General features: G+C 37.3%; 1 protein-coding gene across 2 annotated transcripts in view; it reads right to left on the bottom strand.

The window, feature by feature from the left end:
• Positions 1-234: 234 nt before the first annotated feature.
• LOC131351899 (rho guanine nucleotide exchange factor 17-like) overlaps positions 235-20,889 on the bottom strand; it is a 110,275-nt gene continuing 89,620 nt past the window's right edge. For both annotated transcript variants that reach the window (XM_058387611.1, XM_058387610.1), the window contains 15 exons: positions 20,707-20,883; positions 19,476-19,526; positions 19,215-19,324; positions 17,133-17,218; positions 16,928-17,046; positions 15,545-15,752; positions 14,691-14,952; positions 13,312-13,565; positions 11,630-11,864; positions 10,244-10,330; positions 10,086-10,153; positions 9,285-9,433; positions 8,607-8,781; positions 8,054-8,326; positions 235-7,634 (listed from right to left, as the gene is read on the bottom strand). In XM_058387611.1, coding sequence (XP_058243594.1) covers positions 7,459-7,634; positions 8,054-8,326; positions 8,607-8,781; positions 9,285-9,433; positions 10,086-10,153; positions 10,244-10,330; positions 11,630-11,864; positions 13,312-13,565; positions 14,691-14,952; positions 15,545-15,752; positions 16,928-17,046; positions 17,133-17,218; positions 19,215-19,324; positions 19,476-19,526; positions 20,707-20,883 — 2,430 coding nt within the window. In that variant the 3' untranslated portion in view covers positions 235-7,458. The remainder of the gene's footprint in view (positions 7,635-8,053; positions 8,327-8,606; positions 8,782-9,284; positions 9,434-10,085; positions 10,154-10,243; positions 10,331-11,629; positions 11,865-13,311; positions 13,566-14,690; positions 14,953-15,544; positions 15,753-16,927; positions 17,047-17,132; positions 17,219-19,214; positions 19,325-19,475; positions 19,527-20,706; positions 20,884-20,889) is intronic.

A 20,889-nucleotide genomic window follows, 5' to 3' on the forward strand; every position in this document is an offset into this window, starting at 1 on the left:
AACTCTTTCATGTCCGTCCAGAAAAAGCTATTATTACAAAAGCTTTAAAACCTCTGATATCATCTTACTTAGTCTGCTTAACATGCAAGAAAACATTACAAACTGAGCCAAATGCTTTTGTGCTTATGAAAACTTTATGTCTGCCCTTACTGATCTTCAAGTACTCAAATTGGTACACCACACCATATAGTACCTCTATAAGACAGATTTCTGAAATGATTCATGCACGACTGATAATGATCTGGCAACCAGTGATAGTTTTTAATTGCAAAGAAACCCACAAGAACCATAACAAGGAAAAGCAGTGAAGCAGTGAAGGAACCATGAGGACTGGAACAGAGAAGCGAGGCTCTTCTTCTAAATGACGACACACTTATTTAAATATGGCAGCACAGAGGACATGCTGATGGGGGGAAAAAAACAAAAAAAAAACAAAACCAAGGCAACTTAAACAAGTATATAAAAATATGCCATCAGATTTATATCAACAATATAGACAGAGATAGCACTATGTACAGAAAGAAAGGTAATATATATCCAAATTTACAATAAACACAATGACTTCCTTCACACAAAAAAATGGCTGGAAGGCTACAAACACACTGAAGTTACGGATCTGATGGTCTTTTTGCTCATTTATGTGCTATCATATGAAAATATGCTTCTCTAGACATGTTCACTGTGTGAAATAAAGCAGATTCTTCCACATGCCACAAAATAATCAGCCCTCAGTGTGTGATTTTCTGGATGTGAAGATACAACACATCAAAACACAATTTTAACACTAACATCTAGAAAAAGTTGGCAGCTTTCACTCTCTCTCTCTCTCTCTCTCTCTCTCTCACACACACACACACAACTTAAAATTTCAGTATATTATTCAGCTCTTTATTTTAAAGCATCTGATTCAGTAACTACAGTGAATCTAATAACAAATGTGTGTGTAGTTACAAGTGAGATGGATCCTGGGAATGTATAGGGTATGTGTAAATGGCTCAGCCAATCAGAATCTTCATACTATAACATCACTGATAACCAACTACTTTATAACCGACTAAGTTAGCCAGATTACTAGGTAACTTGGCTAGGGTTAAATAAACAATATGATTAATTTATTCAATTCTAATTAAGTGCTTTATCCTGGGAAGGGTCAGGGTGGCGCTCACTGGCCGTGAGATGAATAGACCCTGTAAACCATACTCCGCTGGCATGTTTCTGGGAGAAAACTGGAGAAGCAGAACAATGCAAAACTCCATAAACACTGCTGCTCTGAGGTGGCAATGCTACCCACTGCACCGCCATACCTCCTTGCTCAATATGATAGTTTACCTAATGCTAGCTGTCTGGCTAGTTACCGGCTACTGCTGACACAATGTTAGCTAGGGGCTCCGATAGCTTTAGAGGTTGCATTAAGGCAGTGATGGATCAAATCCAATACCATGGTCTTTTATTTGCACTATTAATATGATCAGGTACCTGCAGCAAATACCTTGTGAAGTGCCACTAGACATATTACACAAAATAACAGAGTGCAAACCGAGCACAGGGTTAAATTACTGTAAGGGGGCGTGTCATGATGGTGCAGAGCACTATCTGCGAATAAGGTCACTAAAAATGAGTACAAGTTGCAGTAAATTGCATGAACACTAAGATTTTCATGAACACAGTGCAGCAAAGCCCACATACAGGAAAGAGCACTTCAATTCAACAAGCACTGAGACCCTGAGGCATGCTTCCATCCTTAAAAGTGCAATTGATGACATTGTTTTAACGAGCTCGTTTTTAGCGACCACACTTGTGCGATCTAGAAAAGATACCTTTCGATTGGTTTAATATCCTCTACAGAAAAAGCATGGCATTAAACATAAAGCGAGCCGAGTTAATGCTCTGTTCATTTTTCTGCAAAAAAATGACAATAAGTTAGAATATATTGAATCAATGTATCAATTTCTTATTATAAGACAACTATAAACCAAATATTAGATTAATATCTTAAAACCTAATATAACTTAATATCTTAAAACCTTAATAATAATAATAATAATAAGTCTACACATATTTGACCATTTTTAAGCTTTAAATGTAATTTATTTATTTTTATTTAATTAATAATTTTATTTATTTATTTATTCTTTATTCTAATGGCAGTTTCTAGAAAAAAAAAATCAATTTCTTTCTAAAAAAATTCTTCTTTAAGTGATGCTTAAAATCAGCACAATAATTCACCAACAAAAACAGAAAATTGAAATGAGTTTAATAATAATAATAATAAGATTTGGTTTATCGTGATCTTATAATATGAAACAGTAGTAAATTTGACTAGATTCAACGTATTTAACCTTTCTAAAATGTCTTTTTTTTTTTAATTTATTTTTTATACAGGGTACTATGTACCTTCCTCATGTCTGTATCACTGTGGGTATGGATAAGTACCAGAAAAATTCTCCTACTCCATCTGAATGTTACTGATGCATCACTAGCTTGCAGGCGCTGCCAAATTAAGCACGGTTTTAAGTGTTAATGTTTTTTTTGGATGAATTATATTGGGTAGTTTAAAGGAGCTTTAAGTCAGAAACATTATTATGTACATGCTATGAAATGAATCAAGGAATCAAGAAAAGAAAGACTAGCAGTGATGTTATGTGATGGTGTTTCTGATTGGCTGATCAAATCTGTGAAATCAGGACGTACAACCTGATGGAAATATTCACAGCAGATCTATGAATGAAAACAAGTATCAAAATAATAGCAGATATTCTGACACAAGTGACCGATTTAGTGTGTGTGTGCTGAAATAAGATTTATATTACTGCAAGTGGTATGAGAATGGCTGTCTGTAACACACACACACACAACCAGCATGGATAACAATGTGTGCAAACCCGCATGACTAAAACACACACACATTCCCAAAGAGCAAGTGTTTGCTAAATAAACAGCCAACTGGCGCTCCGTTCAAGCCGAGACAATGAGACGAGACCTCTGTCTGTGGGATACAGTACGTGCTCTCAACTTGCAGTCAGATCAGTAAAAATGAAGTTTTTCCCCCACATGTGACCAATGAATCAAGCTAAAGTTCAATGTGGACATATATAGCCATATATACAGATCATCACTGAGTCAAACACATTTGTTACATATTACTTTTGTTACATCAGCTGCTGCAGAAATAGATTTCTTTATAGTTTGTGCTCTATCCTGTAGGGGGGAAAAAAAGGGGAAGGGAGTGCTCACTCTTTCCCATCATCTCCTGCTGAAACTGAAGTGTGAGGTTAAAATGCAGAACAACAATGTTTAAAAAGACATGTGTTTATATTATGTTTATATCACATCCTTTCAAAAGGTTGGATGTTTAAGAGGGCCGCTTAAATGAGCGAAGTTCTGGCCATGTTATACAGAGTTTGACAGAAATAGATGTTGATTTCTGGATAAATATGACTTCCAAAGAAACTGTATTTTTCTGGTACAACTGATGATAATATCTCTCTGGATTTTTTTGACATATATGGGTGTTTGTGCGTGCGTGGTGGTCTGGGAAAATTTATATTGCTTTGCCTGAATTCTGGAAAATGGGCAAAAACAAACAAATTGCAGTTCGACAGCTATTCTAAATTAAAGATAAATTAACGTGCGTGTGTGTTCCTGGAAAACCCATGTTGTTGTGCCTAAATACTGTAAGAGTGGCCAAAACAACAAAAATCAAACAACCAAACAAGAATAAAAGAAGTTTTGTGAGAAAAAAAAAAAAAATCTCGGTTTGACAGTCATGCTCTAAAAAACAGTGTGTGTGTACATATATAATTGTGTGTGTGTAGCACACCAACTGAACATTAGCTCTTTCTACAAGATACAGGACAATAAATTTAATAACAATCTGTTGTTTTAACATCAGCAGCAACACTACATGCCTATCGTCTCTTCATTTGGTTCTAATCTCTTTCTTTATCTGTAAAGACAGCTAGAAAAATTCAAGAGGTTTCAGCCCAAAGTGACTCATGGGATGCACTAAACACTCTGGCAGGATATTTACCTGGACTAAATGTCAACAGACAAATGTCAGCTTTTCTAACGGCAACTGTAAACTTTTTCCTGAAACATGTTTTTACAACTTTCAGCCTGTAATATACTACTACTCTGTGTCTCGGAAATAAGAGGCAGCTACTGAAAAAAGATCGGCAGTCTATTCATCTCAGTACTGTTTATAAAACGTTTCATTCCTTTTCCACCGCCTGCCAATCATCACATAATGTTAACCTTTCTAACTATTTATAGTTATTATAAATTTAATAACAACTTGTGTTTCACAGCTATAAGTAATCGGTCCCTCACCAGCCCTTTTTTTTTCTTTTAAAGCACTTTCTTGATGTTAAAGACATAAAAAAACTTGTCAACAAACTGAAAAGACACTGAAATGTACAGATCTCATTCCTGAAGACTTTCCTGTGGTGGAAAACGTTCTACAACGAAGTGGTGACACTGGGGGGAAAGCGCAGCAACATTTATACGTTTCTCTATTAACTAACAATGTAATCCACATTTTATATTGAGAGAATTGGGCCTTATTTAATTTACGTTTTGTTTTTATATATTATAGATATTAAATTCACATGCCTGACTAGACCACAGGAACACCTATTGACTTTTTAAATGTTTAAAGATTTTCTAATGACTGGCGTCCATATTATATAATTTACGCTGTCCGATGGCTCCGTAAAGTAGCCCAGGGGTGTCTGATCTTATCTGCAAAGCACTGGTGTGGGTCCATTTTTTTTTTTTTTATATCCGTCAAGCAGAGGCCATATTCATCATTCCACCTGTTGATCTTAGCATTCAATAGACTCATGTGTCCAATAGACCCTGCTGCGCCCATACCGGACCTTTCCGGATAAGATCTGACACCCTGCTCTAAGTATAGAGTGCAGATCCAGCCTCCTCATCTTTTAGAGCAGTGAATGCATCATAGAGGTATTTATACTGCGTACATTTTTACCGAATTTCCCAGTCAGATTTGTTCTACACACACGTTTTATTTTTTTCTGTTTTCTACTATAACATGACTGCATTATTACCTCTGGGACTCCTTGTGCGAGTCTTTACTAAGCCGATGATGGAGATCGCACAAAAGCAAGAAATACACTTGATCCTTCTTCAGCTAAACTAGCAAAAAAAACAAACAAACAAACAAAACAATGCTGGTGGTAAGGAATGCGTGGTGTAAACAACTGCTTTAAAACTTAGCTCAAAAATGTCATTTCTTTTAAAAACAGTGGTGTGGATCGATTCCATGTAGGTGCCTTCAGATCACTCAACACTTTTTAGTGTTTAGCTCTTCCTGATTTCATTTTTTCTCTCTCTTCAGTTATACGGTTCTATCGTTTTGCTGACACTCAAACATAAATAATGTCTATGTGAAAATGTGCAGCGAAACCTGATTACTGCTGCTGATGTGTGTGTGTGGGTCAGACAGAACCGGAAAGTAGCATGAACGAGCCATACAGCTTCACCTTTTTTAGGTAACAGAAGAGAAGTCTTTATAAATTAAGTGCTGTAAAATAAAAAAAAAAAAAAATAAAAAAAAAAAAAGGACAAAAACATAAATACTGTACACAATTTCACCACAACAGCCATACTGGCTGCTCCTTTATATGACCTACTGGACTCCATATTTAAAAGCAACAATAAACAAACAAACAAAAAAAAACAAAACAAAAACAAAAAACAAAACAATAACTGGTCAACAGAAAGAATAGTGTGATGTGTAAAGAAGTGGGCTGTGATTGTGGCAATATGGCATTAAGCATTAGAATGCTCTTACAGGTAAGCCTGTTTCCACCAACGCAGTGCTAGATCCTAATCTCGAACTCTTACGCATTTCAACCGCAGAAACAACAAAATGCTGGATCCAAGAAGCAGGAGCTTTGGAGTGGAGCGGGTTTTTTTTTTTTTTTTTTATCACCATGGCAACACCTTGAGCTACTCAAGCTATTTACTTGATCACCAGAGATGATGATGATGATGATGCACTTTACAAAAAAAAAAAAAAAAAAAGCAAGTTCCTCAAGAGTTCTTAGTATGGGTAAGTTGTTGTTTTTTTTTCCTGCTTCTGACGCTTCTTTTTAAGCTTTAACCCACAATAAAAACAACCATTTTTGAGTTCTAGATTTATACCCATTACAAAATTACTGCTGAAAAGATGGATATTTTCACAACTAATCAAGAAATAACCATTAAACTAAAACTAAATGCTTAGGAGGAAAAGTTCTAGTTTGTCTCTCTTAGGAAGGTTCTACAATCAGGCTTTTATTTTAGGAAGGTGTCTAAATTAGAAGGCTTTTAGAAAGTTAGAGCCATATAAAGAACCGCTGAGGAACCCTTTTTGCTAAGAGTGTACTGTATAGTTAATACCTTTATGCAACTGAAAATAATGCAGAAGACAATAATCTCATGTACTTTGCGTTTTTGCATGCAGCTGTTGTCTATACTGGCTAAAGGGTTTGGATGGTTTAGACTCAGAAGTACACATACACACACACACACACACACACACACACACAACACTGTCATTTTTTATTTATATATATTTTTTTAAATTTTAACCTTTAGTTTCTTGTGAAACTCATGGAAATTCAGGCCATTTCTTAAAATCCCTGAACCGACTGCACTGAGGAGGTGGAAAAGTATGTGGCTTTAGTTGGTGTGTATGTGCAAGGGTGTGTGTATATAATATAGCCTTAAGTAGATACCCTAGCCTTATATTGCACATTGGTTAGGTACAGACAAACTCTCGTATTGCCCTCGCTTGTGGAGCTCGAGACAAAACCTTGCTGTTCATGAACACGATCACAGTGTGACGGAGCAGTAGTTGATCACGCTGTGTGTAAACGAGTCCAGCATCCATCGTTCTCTAAAGAGGGGCAGGACAGAAAACACTTTGAGATATCCAGTCATCTTTAGAGTCCATGCAATCGTCCCAGTAGACTCAAAGTCTGTTTCTTTCATCTCATCATCTTTAGATCTATAAGCTTGTCTCAGCTCTATTATCCTTCAGTTATACTCTCCGATTAGGAGAATATTATCCTTTCCCACATTGCAGTTGCTTCAGACATCATGCTTTTTTTTCTCCTTCATTCTCCGTCCAGTGCTTTTTCCTTTCCATGGACAAGTCCTCCACGTCATCTCTTCTCTGTAGACTGGTGTCACGCTAAACGTATAAATCCCACTAGGAAACACCACAGGCAGAGCGAAATTCACTTCTTACACCATGTGGGACACAGAGAGTACAACTCGACGACTGATTACACAACGAAACAAAGAAAATGTTAGAAATGACCCTTTCAGTTTCTGTCATGCTCATGCACAGAGATAGCAGGGTTCAGAGGTTTGAGCAGCACGCTGCAAGGAAGGGGGCGGAGCCTGATTTCATGCCACGGTGGCCTGATATGTAGTGTGTGAAGCTGCTCACACACGCCACAACAGCAGGTGATTGGTGCTGTCGTCTCGTCCCACGGTCTCGCTGCTGCTGTTCAGCCTAAAGTCCTCGTAGCCATCTCCACCACTGATCACCAGCAGAGTGGATTTACCTGTGAGGAGGGTGGAGGATCGACGCTGCTGCACTGCTCCGTCACTGCTCAGCTCTGGGACGCACACAATACAGATACAGGGTTATAAATAAAAGGACAAATAAGCATTAAATTATCAAGAGGATAGTACCTAGGTAAAAAAAAAATAGTGAAAGTAATAATGAGTACAAATCAGAATTCATTCTAAAAATGCTAAACAAACGGAATGATCTTTTTTTTTCACATTTTTGTACAAAATATTATTAATAATGCATTTAAAAGCAATGTTATAGGTTAAAATTGCATTGTTACAGATCAGATTGTGTTTAAAATGGTGGTGTTTAAAATAATGGTGTTATAGTTTACAAGGCAGTGTTAAAGTTTAGAATAGTTTAAAATATCTGTATTACAGTTTGAAATGGTGGTGTTATAGTAAAAAACAAAACAACAAAAACAAAAACAAAAAAAAACAGCCATGTTAAATCATTACACACCTGATTCCGCCTGGGAGGGAAAGTGGACGTCAAAGCCCTCAGGCAGCTCAACAGAGGTGAGGAATCGGACATGGCCTGTATGGCCGTGGGCAGAGCCAGTGGGCACAAGCGGAGTCCGCAAAGGTGCCGTAGCCACGTTAGAAGTCACAGGTGGGACTGGAAGAGTGAGCACTACCCCAGCACTTGTCCCAATCCACAATACATCTCTACATGCAAGGAGAGCTGTGATCCTCAGGCATGCAGCCTTGTGTTGGCGGATAATGGCATCCGAGCCTGAGAGAGAGAGAGAGAGAGAGAGAGAGAGAGAGAGAGACTCAGTACAATCATGACATAATAATGTATGTGATGTGAATAGCACTATTAGAACTATATAATAGAACTAAGTGTTCTTATAATAAAAACTGGAGACTTCTTCCAAAAATGTTGTTCCAAAATTAATGATTACTAATTTTTCCTTGTTAAATAATAGCAGGCTTTCTTCTCTTTTACTACAGAAACAGTGTCATATCAGAACACGAGCATTAATATAAACCTATACTAATTCTTTTTATACCTGCAAGCATCTTGTGAACAGCAGGTGCCACGTCCACCTCAGCAATGCTCTCGTAGCTGGTGGAGTGGTACAGACGAACCTGAGCGCTGCCCTGCAGAGCCACCCACACTCCCTGACCATAGCTCACCATGCAGGCCACACATCGCCCGCTGTCCTGGCCTACTGCAAACGAGTGCTGCGTATGTACACACACAAATACATACATACACATAAATAAACACATGGCTATGTTCACATGTAGTAAAAAGGCAGATTGTTATTGCTTCAAACATACAGCATGCTTCAGTATACACTGATTTCCGATATGATGTCATTAGTCAAAACAGCTACTATTCTGGAGAGTGTAAATACATACAGTTTATATGTACACTGCTTTAGGCTAATCATTAAATATTTTATATAAAACAAGCTAAGAAATGGAGTACTTTAACTTTTTTTTATTTAATTTTCTTTCCGTAATACAATCATATACACTTCACATCTACTTTCAAAAACAGCTAGCAGTTCTCACTCAGCCTAGCATTTGACAAAAGAGAAGGCAGTTATGCTTTTCTGGTCTCACAGTGACAGACAGACGTGAAAATCATTTTGAACCAATGCAATAAATCAGACAAATAGGAAATAAATTCCAAACATTTCTATCAGCAGACATAGGGATATGGTGCGTCACTCACTTACCTCTTGTGTTAAAGTGCTGGTGTTGATGATGAGAATCCGGTTCTGACAGCCACACCACAGCTTCCCAGCCACTGGGACCATTTTAGTGACAGGACCACTCGGAGAACCCAAACACAAAGTCTGAGAACTCTGAGGATCCCAGAAACTCCCTGTGTGTGTGTGTGTGTGTGAGAGAGAGAGAGAGAGAGAGAGAGAGAAATTGACTGTATTTTTTAAGTAAAATATAAGCAGGTGCAAAAAAGCAACTACATCTTTTTCCTTGTACTTATTAAATTAAATCATTTATTTCTTAACATTCACTATTTGATTACTGAGGAAATGCATTTTATACTGATTACAGATTACATGAGTAAGAATGTCATCTGTTAATGTAGTCCCTTAGCACCCCTGAACCAGATTATGAATAGCTAGAATTAATGGTTAACCCTGGCTAAAGTATGTGCAATGTAAATCGTAAAAAAGAACCCAGTATTCTGTTTGCCCAGGGTTAAAAATGACACAGGGTTAACTATTTCAAGTGTGAAAAGCTCTGATGAGGCTAATCTGTGATATAAAGGTCTTCACATGACAACATGCATCACCTATCTAATTCCTTATGTAGATGATGGCATGACATTTTGCACAATTTGACTGAAAATAAATTCATCTCAATTTGTAAATGAGGTCTTCTTGAATAATACACTTCCTGGTTAATTTTGATGCATGGGAAAGTAATAACTTTGGTCTTTTTAGTGGACTTTAATAGATGCATTTGGAATAAATCATGTGTGCAGTATGTACTGATAAGTGAAAAGATCTTACCTGCTTCCCTCTGATACACAATCACTTCACCATTAGCAAGGGACACAAAGACTTTGTTGTCGAGATACCTTTCCAAATGAGACAGACAGAATGAAGAATTAAAAATCCGTAAAAGAAGAAACAGTAACAGAGAAAAGAAAACAGCCGGGATTACTTACAGGATGCACAAGATGGAGGCCGAGTGCTGCATCTTCATGCTGTTCTTCCTGTTCCTGATGTTGTCTGATGATTGGTAAACATGGATGCTGAAAACACAAGAAACATTTTAGATATTTTCATATTTTCATTATTATGCTGCAAAACTGAAAAAATGCACAAGCTCCTTTACTTGAGAATTGAGAGAAACAAGATGGAGAGAGAGCGAGCGAGAGAGAGAGAGAGAGAGAGAGAGAGAGAGAGAGAGATGTTGTCCTGAAGACTTTCCCGTGGTGAAAAACTTACAGATTGATAGAAAACTCTGGCACTGGCAACTCTTATTTATTTTCTGAAAATATTTTTCTACATGTATTTATGTTTTTATATATATATTAAGTCTCTGTGAATGAGCTGTTACTATAGAAACAATAATGTATTCGAACAAGAGCATTAATATAAGGGAAAAAAAGAATTTGGAAAACTGCTTTGGGGCAATTCTTTCAATTTCCTTTAAACGAACATAAATGATTCTCCCTAAGGGGTTAATTATAGAAAACATGATCCAATAGTTGAAGACAACTTTAAAGCTAAGAGCATAGAAAATCCTCAAACATCAGGTGACAGCATGAAAAATGAGAACAAAAGGGAAACTCTGAAGAACTGTGATTAAGACACTAATCTTTATAGAGCAGTGCGTCACAGAGTAACAGGCCCATGCAAGATGAAGTGAATTGTGAGGTGCGGAAGATGATGGGAGGGTTCAACAAGGCCAAACTAGAATCATTTAAGGTGAGAACAGAAAAGAAGAGTTTGTACTCTTCTACAGTCTGAGATGGAAAGAAAGACACCCACCATCCCCAACTTTCTATATGCTATTTAAAATAATAAAATAATGAATAAGACACAAGGATTCCTTCATTTTTGTTTTTAAAGAGCATAGGATGGGGTCCCAAGTAGTGCAACAGAAATCCTCATAGCCATCTGTGTAAACAAAATTGTCCATGCTGTTTTGGCTGGCATGCCCTGTTCATATGAACTACAGTGATTTGTGGGCATCTATGAGGTCAAGTATGTGGAAGAGGGCAGATAGTCACGGTAACCAGTGTCCAGAGATCCAGTAAAGTTGAAAACAGTTGAACTTTATTCAAACATGGAGTGACTTGGCACAGTGACTACCAACTATCAAGGTGACCACCAAGTGCACATACTGTTTTTAATCTCATAGGATATGATGAATATATACACTGCTGGATTTTATATATATATATATATATGCAGTGATGTTAGCCTTCTCGTTCCTGGTTGGTTTGACAGGGAGAGAGAGCTGGCTGGTGGATGGGAATTGGCAGCCCCTACTTGGTCTGGTTTCACACTACATGCATTTATCAATACAGCAAGCAGCCACCCACCAGCCATCCTCGGTGCCCAGCCACACTGAGCTCTGGTGGGCCTCCGGGTCGATGCTCAGCAGGTCCTCCAGGCTGGCGCGGGTGAAGGAGCCTCGGCTGGATCTGCGCATGGCGCGACCATCCATTGGACTATCAACGCTTAGTCGCTGTGGCCCAAACCCGCTGGAGAACTCCTGCTCCTCCTCTGAACTGGTAGTCTCAGGGGCCATGTCCTTACAGCCTGCTCCCTCATCATCTAAAGTGGTGGCAAACAAATGCACACGATTAGAGTTATGGATACATCTTGTGGAAAAACTTTGAGACTTTGAGATACACAATTGAGAAACTACAGTCACATAGTCATAAAAACCTGCAGTTAATAAAACCATTTGCTTATCAAATTAAAAATGATCTAAGCGTATGTGGGGGTTGGAACGGGTTTGGTTTAGAGGGTGGGTGTGTTTTATTTTGTTATACCTAAAACATGTTTGCTCTCTGTTATATAACTTGGATTTAAATAAAAAAAAAAAAAATAACAAAACCAACATCACTAGACTTTTCTTAAAAGTTATTATAGCTCCCTAAACCTCCCCTTTTTTATCATAACAATCACTGACTATTTCTCTTGATATTGTAAATGTGTTCATTTTAATTCATCAAACTGCAGTTGAATTGCAATCACTGCTTCATGTTAGCATCTACGCTGTATTCTTTCTTCCCTACATAAACATACCAAGAAGAAGTCAATGCTTCTAAACGACATGACCTCATTTTAATTACATATATTTAGGCTCTTTCTTATCATGAGCTAATAAACAGAATGCTTTGATGAGGTTAAGTGTGTAGTCACCCAGCCCTGGAGTAGTATTGGAAAATACTGGTATAGGTAGATCTAAAACCAAAGTCATTTAGTGCAGTAGTATATCTTGCAAGAAGTATATCGTTTCATTTTTTTTACATCAAAAAACCCTGCAATTTAAACAGGGCTGTGTAGACTCCTTTATACCCAGTGCATTTAAAAATCCAAATTTAAACCCTCTGCTTCTATACTACACTGGTTTAATCACAGGGCAAGACCACCAAGGCTAATGCTGCTTGCTCAGTGCAGTTATATTTGTGCAGACTTGCTGAACTCATTCACCCCAACCGAGCATAAATAACTGAGGCAGCACCATGGCCCTTTTACACCACAGTCTTTAATGGATGTCCAGTATATCTCTCTGCCTCTCTAGCAACCATCTGAATTTAGGTAAGTGTAAATGAACGATAGGAAAAAACTAACGACTGTACCAATGTAAGGAAGCTTAAGCTTGTATGTGATGTCTCCTAGGGTGCGCCGTAATTCTGGTACTTTCCAAGAGGCTACAGATCCACAGTTTACATAGCTACAGCCATCGCATATCTCAGTATGACCAGTAACATTGATTTGTACAGACACCTTAGAATGTATTTCAAGCCTAAACATCTCATCACAATTTTTATGATTTTCCCCCAATTTGTACATTTAATTATAAAAAACTCATTAACTAGCTCTCAGGTACAAATACTTGCATGTTGCCATCTTCCACATGCAGAAACTCACAAAACCCCACACCTTATGGGCTTGTGTCTCAGATTAACATGGAAGAGTTAACGCCATTGTTACTATATGTATGTATATATTAAGAAAAAGTGTGGGAACTGCATGAATGAGCAGGACTCACTGCCGTAGCTGGACGAAATGGTGGAATGTGAGGCTTGGCTCTGCAGCGTGGACGAGGGGCTCGGTGAGTCTTCGTCATCCGAGTCATCACTTTCGAAGGGCCCTAGTTCAGGTGCTGTGGGAGCAGGAGGATCACTGAGCTCTGGAGAGGAGCGAGAGATGGAGATGTGGAGCTGAGGTTGGACAGAAGGAGTGGGTGGTGACTCAGACTCCGGCGGCGCCGCAGGGGCAGAGTGCCTTGCTTCAACACGCTCCCTGAGGAAAACAACAACATAATAACAGTGTCAAATATCATGTAACATAAAACATATTTGCTCTGTTTGTATTTATTCATTTATTTCTACAAGGTTTGAGCAAAACAAGAGTGAGATCTCGGTCGCAAAAAGCTCCTAGAGTTACAATGAATCTAAATACAAAGAAAATGGGAATTTTCTTCCAGCAGTGCAATTTCATTTCTCACTTTAGAAGGATGATAAGCTAAACACTACAGTAGACTGTAGTAACTTCTTTCAAGGGGAAAAACCCTCTTAAGTGAAAGTTCTAATTATATACACATACACAATAGTACAGTTTGTGCAATTAAGGTTTGTGCAAACCAGGCTTTTGTCTCATTTTATTTTACTGTTATCGCTCAGTTGCAAAACCAAGAACAACAAACTGCCTAGCTAATAATCAATTTCATTCTAGTTCACCAAAAACACAGCATAATGTTGCAGACATCAGCAGCACTCAATGCAGCTCAGTTAGATTATACTGACTTGTTGATTTCTACTGTAAAAAGAAACGAAGGAATGTGAGAAAATGTTAGCTAAGTCTAACATGAACTTTACCTCTGATCTCTGAAGTGTTAGCTAGCATGATAATAACTAGCCGAATGCTAATGCAAAATAGTTCAAGAAAGATTTTAGTTACTCATTATAATTTAGGGCCACTTTCACCAAGGAATCAGGGAATATGAGAAACCATTAGCAAAGGCTAACTAAGAGCTTTACTCCTAATCTCTCAAGTGTTAGCTAACACAATAATAACTTGCTGAATGCTAATCCTTCACTTTCACAATACAAACCTGATAAATACAAGCAACAGCTAGATTACAGTGATGGGGATTGGGTTACATTCTAACGGTCATATAAGCTTTAATTAAGGAATTATATTTAGACTTACTGAAGCTATCTGACGCCTAAAGCAACCTTATGACTTTTTAAACATATGATTATGGAGATATGTAGTGAGAAGAAAGTAGAGATAAAAGAAAAACAATATTTAATAATTAAGAATGAATTGCTGATACTTTAAAACCAGACATAAGTCTAGCAACAGAGTGAATTTACTGTATCTGTATCATTAAATCAACATGCTACGAGTTATGCGTAACCAGACCTGCTCTTGAGTCCGGGCACGGCTGCGATGCAGATGATCCGTGCGGAGCAGACGGCAATACAGGCCTCCACAGTGGGCTCGGCCCTGATGCTCAGCACGCACACTTGGCCTACGTAGCCGTCACTATTGCACACCCACACCTCACACACGTTCTCCGGGCTGCTGTGGCTCGGTGAGGCGCAGGAGAACTGCATGCCGCTGCGGGTCTTCATGATGGGGATGGCTTTTAGGAACTCAGGGTCCCACTCGTCTTTGTTCATAGCTGTGGAGAGGAGGGGCGTGATGTCCAACAGGATGGTCATAAAATTGCACACACACACACGCCTTTCACTTGATGAGAGGAATATGTAGAAAACTTTCTATGTACACCTACACGTGTGTGACAAACTAAAGGAAAACTCAACAAGTTCCTTATTAAGCTGTTGGGCCATAATAGGCCACAAAAACAGCTTCAGTGCACTCTGGTATAGATCGTACTAGAACTGTACTAGAGGGATAAAAACCCAATTCTTCATTTATGAAGACCATAGCATATTACCTCATTTACATACTCATTAATGCATTCAGTAAGCCTTTATGCCATGTGAATGGGAGTGGGGTCATCCTGGAAGAGTCCACTCCCATCAGTATAGAAATGTTTCAGTGTACTGATTTGCAGTGTGTAATAAAATCATGCCTGTAAAAGCTCACATCCACTAGTTTTCCTTTAATTCGTCGCTCTGTAGTATGTATGCGGTATGTCTGTCATGTAAAATCTAATGCAAGTGTAAATCGTTCTGATTTTGTAATGTGTAGTCTGTACTTTATGTAAATAATGATTGGTGATTCTTGTTTGAATATAACTGTGTGATTACCAAGCTTTTTTTTGGCCTCCTCAAAAGCCTGCTCGAAGTTGCTGCGTGCGTCTGGACTGCTGAACTCGAAGATGAACGTGCTGTCTACAGACGCCGCGCTCAGCTCCAGTTTAGTGGGTAGGAAGGTCATGCTGAATGCCAGGGACTGCTTCTCTGCTAATTCTCTGTGAACTGACGCCATCAGGTCCTTTATCACATCATCCAGACTCTGGTAGAAGAGCGAGAGAGATTAGACAAGATGTCCTTGTTAATGCACATTAATGAAAAGAAAGTACAGAGAATTTATCTTATCATATAAGGCTGACAGGGTGCACAAAGAGAAGTTTGTAGGTCATTCCTGTAGGTAATTGTAATGCTAGAATATGAATTAGTTACTAGACAATTTTCTGCACCTTTTTGCTCTCTAACGGTGATCCAAATTGTGCATCAAAGCAATATTGATAACTGTTTAGTTACCATAATTGGTACATACGCCCTCAACAGTCTGGTCACTTTATTGGGAGCTCATTCGTACAATTATCTAAATCAGTCAACCATGTGGCAGAAATGCCTCTGAAATTAATTCAGACAACATTATCAAGACCAGTTTGGCCTGACAGAAGGCTATACTGGCTCATAATTTACAACCACAGTGAGCAGTACAGCAACGCAGAACACACAACACGAAGAACCCTGAAGTAGGCTCCATTGGGTTCCACTCACGTCATCTAAAAACAGCAATCTTAGGCTGCTGACTCACAGAAAGGATCAGAACTGTTCCTTTGACTTTAACTATCCAGTTTCAGGGATTATGATGTATGTCGTTTCAACAACATTAATATGGTTGGTTATTTGGATTCTTAAGGAAACCAGGAAAACAGCCACATTGTGATAAAATGTTTGCTATTCCATATTGTTATTTTAAAAAGCTTATAAAGGAAGCATGTATCGATATCAATGAAACTGATCGCCATCCACATGGCTAACTAGCTCGAGAGCACTGAATATGCTATTTAAGTTTTAGATTTTTGAAGAATCATTATTTCAAATAATACAGTAGATGATGTGATAAAAGGTCTTCCGGCTCAGCTGATATATACTCCTGGCCTGATTGAATGCCATGCAGCATGTGGAGCCATAAAAATGTTGAACCCAGCTTCACCTCTGCAGCTACAGCTACATGGAGAGCCATATTTTTACTGTTGGAAGTGGACATTAAGTAAGAAATAAACATACTCTATAAAAAGTGTAAGTCAATTAATGCAACTAATATTTTGCATAAAATATTGATTCATTTTCTGTATTCTGGTGCAGTCTTTAAAATATGGAACAATAATTCAGGGAATCGTTATGCTTGTGTGTTTGCACATTGTTGTGTCTTGTGCAAACTTATATGTAACTGACCTGGTGAGGAAAACTGAGTGTCTCTGACAGCTTGCTGATTTGCCCGAGGGTACTGAGGTCCTCGTCCAGACGGCTGATGGCTTTCTGGATTGTATCCCTGTTGGTGGCCTGATTCGAGCCTGCAGAAAGTAAACGATTCAGAATAAAACAAAAAAGCTCTTCTGCTAAACTTCTGTGAATCAGTTCATAGAGTCAGACATCTTACCTTTCACTAACTCAATATCCTCCAAGGGCAGTTTCCACAGGAACTTATATTTACTGGAGGTGTCAATGACACTAGCAGCTGAATATCTGAAATCGGTTAATAAAAAAAATAATAATTTAGGTTGGCTTTCACAATTACGGACCAGAATGCATCAGACATTTCTGAAACAACTTTTGAAACAGCTGCAGAAAGAGAGAGAAACATGACCTCAATCACACCGACAAGGTGATATCAGTTTAGCAAACAATTTCATTGTTTGTGGCTTAATTTGCTGAAACTTTAATTATATTTTTTAATTTCTCCCTAATATAGTCATGCCCAATTCCCACTCATGAGACAACATGACCTCTTCCAACTCACATATCTTTCCTCTGAGGGTAAACACTTAAAACCTAAATCTGTGACCCACTGTACTTATTTACATTTACCTCATTTGGCAGATGCTCTTATTCAGAGCGACTTACATTTATCTAATTTATACAACTTGAGGGTTACGAGCTTTGCCCAAGGACCTAAGAGTGGCAAATTAACAATGCTTTTTTTGAGCATTAGTCTTCTTATACACATCTTAACCATGGAGCTACCACTGTTCCCAAAAAAGTACAATTATTAATCTTCAACAAGTAAATTGTGCACAAAGAATATATTAAAGAATATATATTTATATTAGGTAATAAACGCAACAATATGGCAGGAGTTTAACTGTACATTATCATACAGCGTGGATGAATTTTTAGCTAGTTATTTATAGATTAGAAGTTGATAGATTAACAGACAGATATAGAAGTTAATAGATTAAGTGTAATAGATTATCAGTAATATTATTGAAAAACACTTGCCTCAGTGTTTGAGTTTAAACTCTGCCTCAGTTGGAGTTGAAAAGTTTTAACACCCCTGTTCTGTCTGTTACACTTTAGCTGAAAGTGTGGATTTATGATTCTGGAGTGGATTGAGGGTTAGAGTTCAGTGGTTAAGCTTCAAGCCTAGGGTTTAAAACTACAGTCATAACAGTGAAGTACTTGCATATAATATATGCAATGTTATGTAATGTATTCAACTAATAAGTACATTATTACATACTACAAAACACTTGGGGGCATTTATTCATTTATGAAGCCCTCTTAATGAGGTGCTCAGAACAGATCCACTAATCCCTATTCAGTGAACCCAACGTGGTAACTAATAAACTAATAATAAACTCAAAATGTATTTAACATTACTGTAAATCAGAATCAGCCTTCATATTTGAGATGTGGCTCAGAGTTGGGGAATATACTCCATCCAAAATAAATTATTATTCATTCATTCATTCTTTTTGTGCATGAATATATTTTACAATTATGTGTCACTACTTGCGTCGTATTGACGATCCCGCTTCTAACTATTTCTCTCCTTCTGTGTTTATCTGAATTTATGTTTGTAGGCACCATATTTTAAAAGGCTGTCTAAAAGAGTCAGGTAAAAAATTGAATTCAAAATATAAATTTGACTAATTTTTTTTTTTTAATATTCTATTTTGTGGTGTGTCCTAGGATGAGAACTACACGTGTCATGTATAATAATCCTTAAAACAAAACAGATTTATTTACTGGTTGGGAAAAAAAAATACCCGTCTAGGTGTAGTACCTTGAATAAACACTAGAGGTTGCTACAGGCACCCAATGTAATGTAAAAGCTATCAAATTCAGATTTGCTCCTGACAAGATGGTTGTGTTATAAGTAAAAATACGTGATAATTGATTTTATAAAAAAAAAATATTTAGTTGAGTTATTTTATGATTAATTTAAATTCATAGATAAGCTATTAATATATATAGGCTAGAAATAAAGGCAGGTATAAATTCATTTGTCAGGGTTATATTAAATGCTAAAATAAGTGCAAATTATTCACAGTCATGTTCTTTGGTACAAAATGAAAGAATGTTTGGATTGATGTATTTGATGCTTTTAAAGAAATCAGTACATGTTGCTTAGATCTGTGCTGCAGACAGATTTACATGTTCTTTTATGTTTTTGCCCTTTTTTGGTTTGTAACAAACACAAGAGTTTGAAATACAGCTTGTAAGTTTACGGGCAACGTACAGACTCATGGAACTCCGGCGTAAAGAGCCCGACTTCCTCTTCAGAGTCGTACAGATCAGCAAATCACTGAACAGAAAGAGAGAGCGATCCTTCTTCCCTCCGACTGATTTCTACACAGAAAGAAAGAGAAAGAGAAAGAGACAGAGAGAGACAGAAATAGAGAAGCACAGAGAGAGAACATTTAAATCTTTGAGTCTCTTATCAAACAATTATTTCCTACGAATAGCTTTTCCAAGGAATTTTTCTCTCTTGCTTGCTTACCGCCTCCATCACCATTTCCTGTCTCAGGAATTTCCTCTGAGGATTCAGGATCTGAGAACACATAAATAAGTGATAGCTCAGGTATTGAATTAAACATTAATAACAATAATATAAACATTACTGTATAGTATAATCATGAATGATAAGAGATTAAAGTGTAAATGATTAGTTGATTAGATAAAGTAATAATTAAACTAAGTGATGATTGGGAAATTAATTCCTAGTCCATTGTATATTATAGTATCTTCTTACAACTGCACATCTTATATATATATATATATATATATATATATCTTATTATATCTTATATATTAAGTGATATGCCATAGCTGGAAATATACTTTTCTTGTGATGTTATCATCACTGATGATATTAAGTGGTTTATCCATCAAGAAAGTAAAGTAAGCAAGTAAGTAAGTAAGATAAGTAATTTACGTAAATAGCATGTAAAGAACATTCATTAACTTAATTAAACTTAAGTTATTTAACTAAGTCAGGTAGAGTTTACCTTCAGCTACCTTTACTTACTGAAGTAAATATGTTAGGTAAGTGTTTTTAATTAAGTAAAGCAAAAAAAGTTTAGGTAGGACTATAAGATATTTAAATTATTTACCTAAGTAAGTAAAGAAAGTTTAACAATTAATTTAGGTAAATAATTCAAGTAATGTAAGCAGGGTAGGGTAAGTAGGGTAAAGTAAGTAAAGGAGGCTAGGTAGGAAGATGGGTAAATAATTTAAGTAATGTAAGCAGGGTAGGGTAAGTAGGGTAAAGTAAGTAAAGGAGGCTAGGTAGGAAGATGGGTAAATAATTTAAGTAATGTAAGCAGGGTAGGGTAAGTAGGGTAAAGTAAGTAAAGGAGGCTAGGTAGGAAGATGGGTAAATAATTTAAGTAAAGTAAAGAGGTTAGGAAAGAGTTAAAAGAGTTAGTAATTTAGTAAGTTGTTAGTAATTAGCCAGTGGTAAGTAACCAAGCAACTAAGTAAGCTAGCTAGGTCAAAAAGCTAAGTAAATATATATAATACAATCCCACTTTATAATATTAAGATTGCACAGCATTAAATTTAAATAGCTACAACTTCCATCTCAAAACCAAAACCAGACTCATAACTGGAATATTGATTTTTCTTTTTTGTCCTCATTCCATTAACACTGTAAAGCGTTTAATTATCGAAGTGTATCATTTCACCATTACAGAGAAAGCCACAACTCATCTGATAAATGTTTGTCTTACATGCTCCACCCCCTCTATGTGTGCCTCGATCTCCTGCATGACCCGTGTCTCTCGCTCCACCTCCTCCGCGTTACGCCGTCCCTTATTGATCCTCTCAGCCAACCGCTTTATGTTCTTCTGAGCATCCAGCAGGTGCGCATGGTCTGGGTGATCTTCGGGAGTGTGTTTCAGCAAATCCTAACC

This window comes from Hemibagrus wyckioides, linkage group LG04 (genome assembly GCF_019097595.1).
Source record: "Hemibagrus wyckioides isolate EC202008001 linkage group LG04, SWU_Hwy_1.0, whole genome shotgun sequence".
Classification (NCBI taxonomy): Eukaryota; Metazoa; Chordata; class Actinopteri; order Siluriformes; family Bagridae; genus Hemibagrus; species Hemibagrus wyckioides.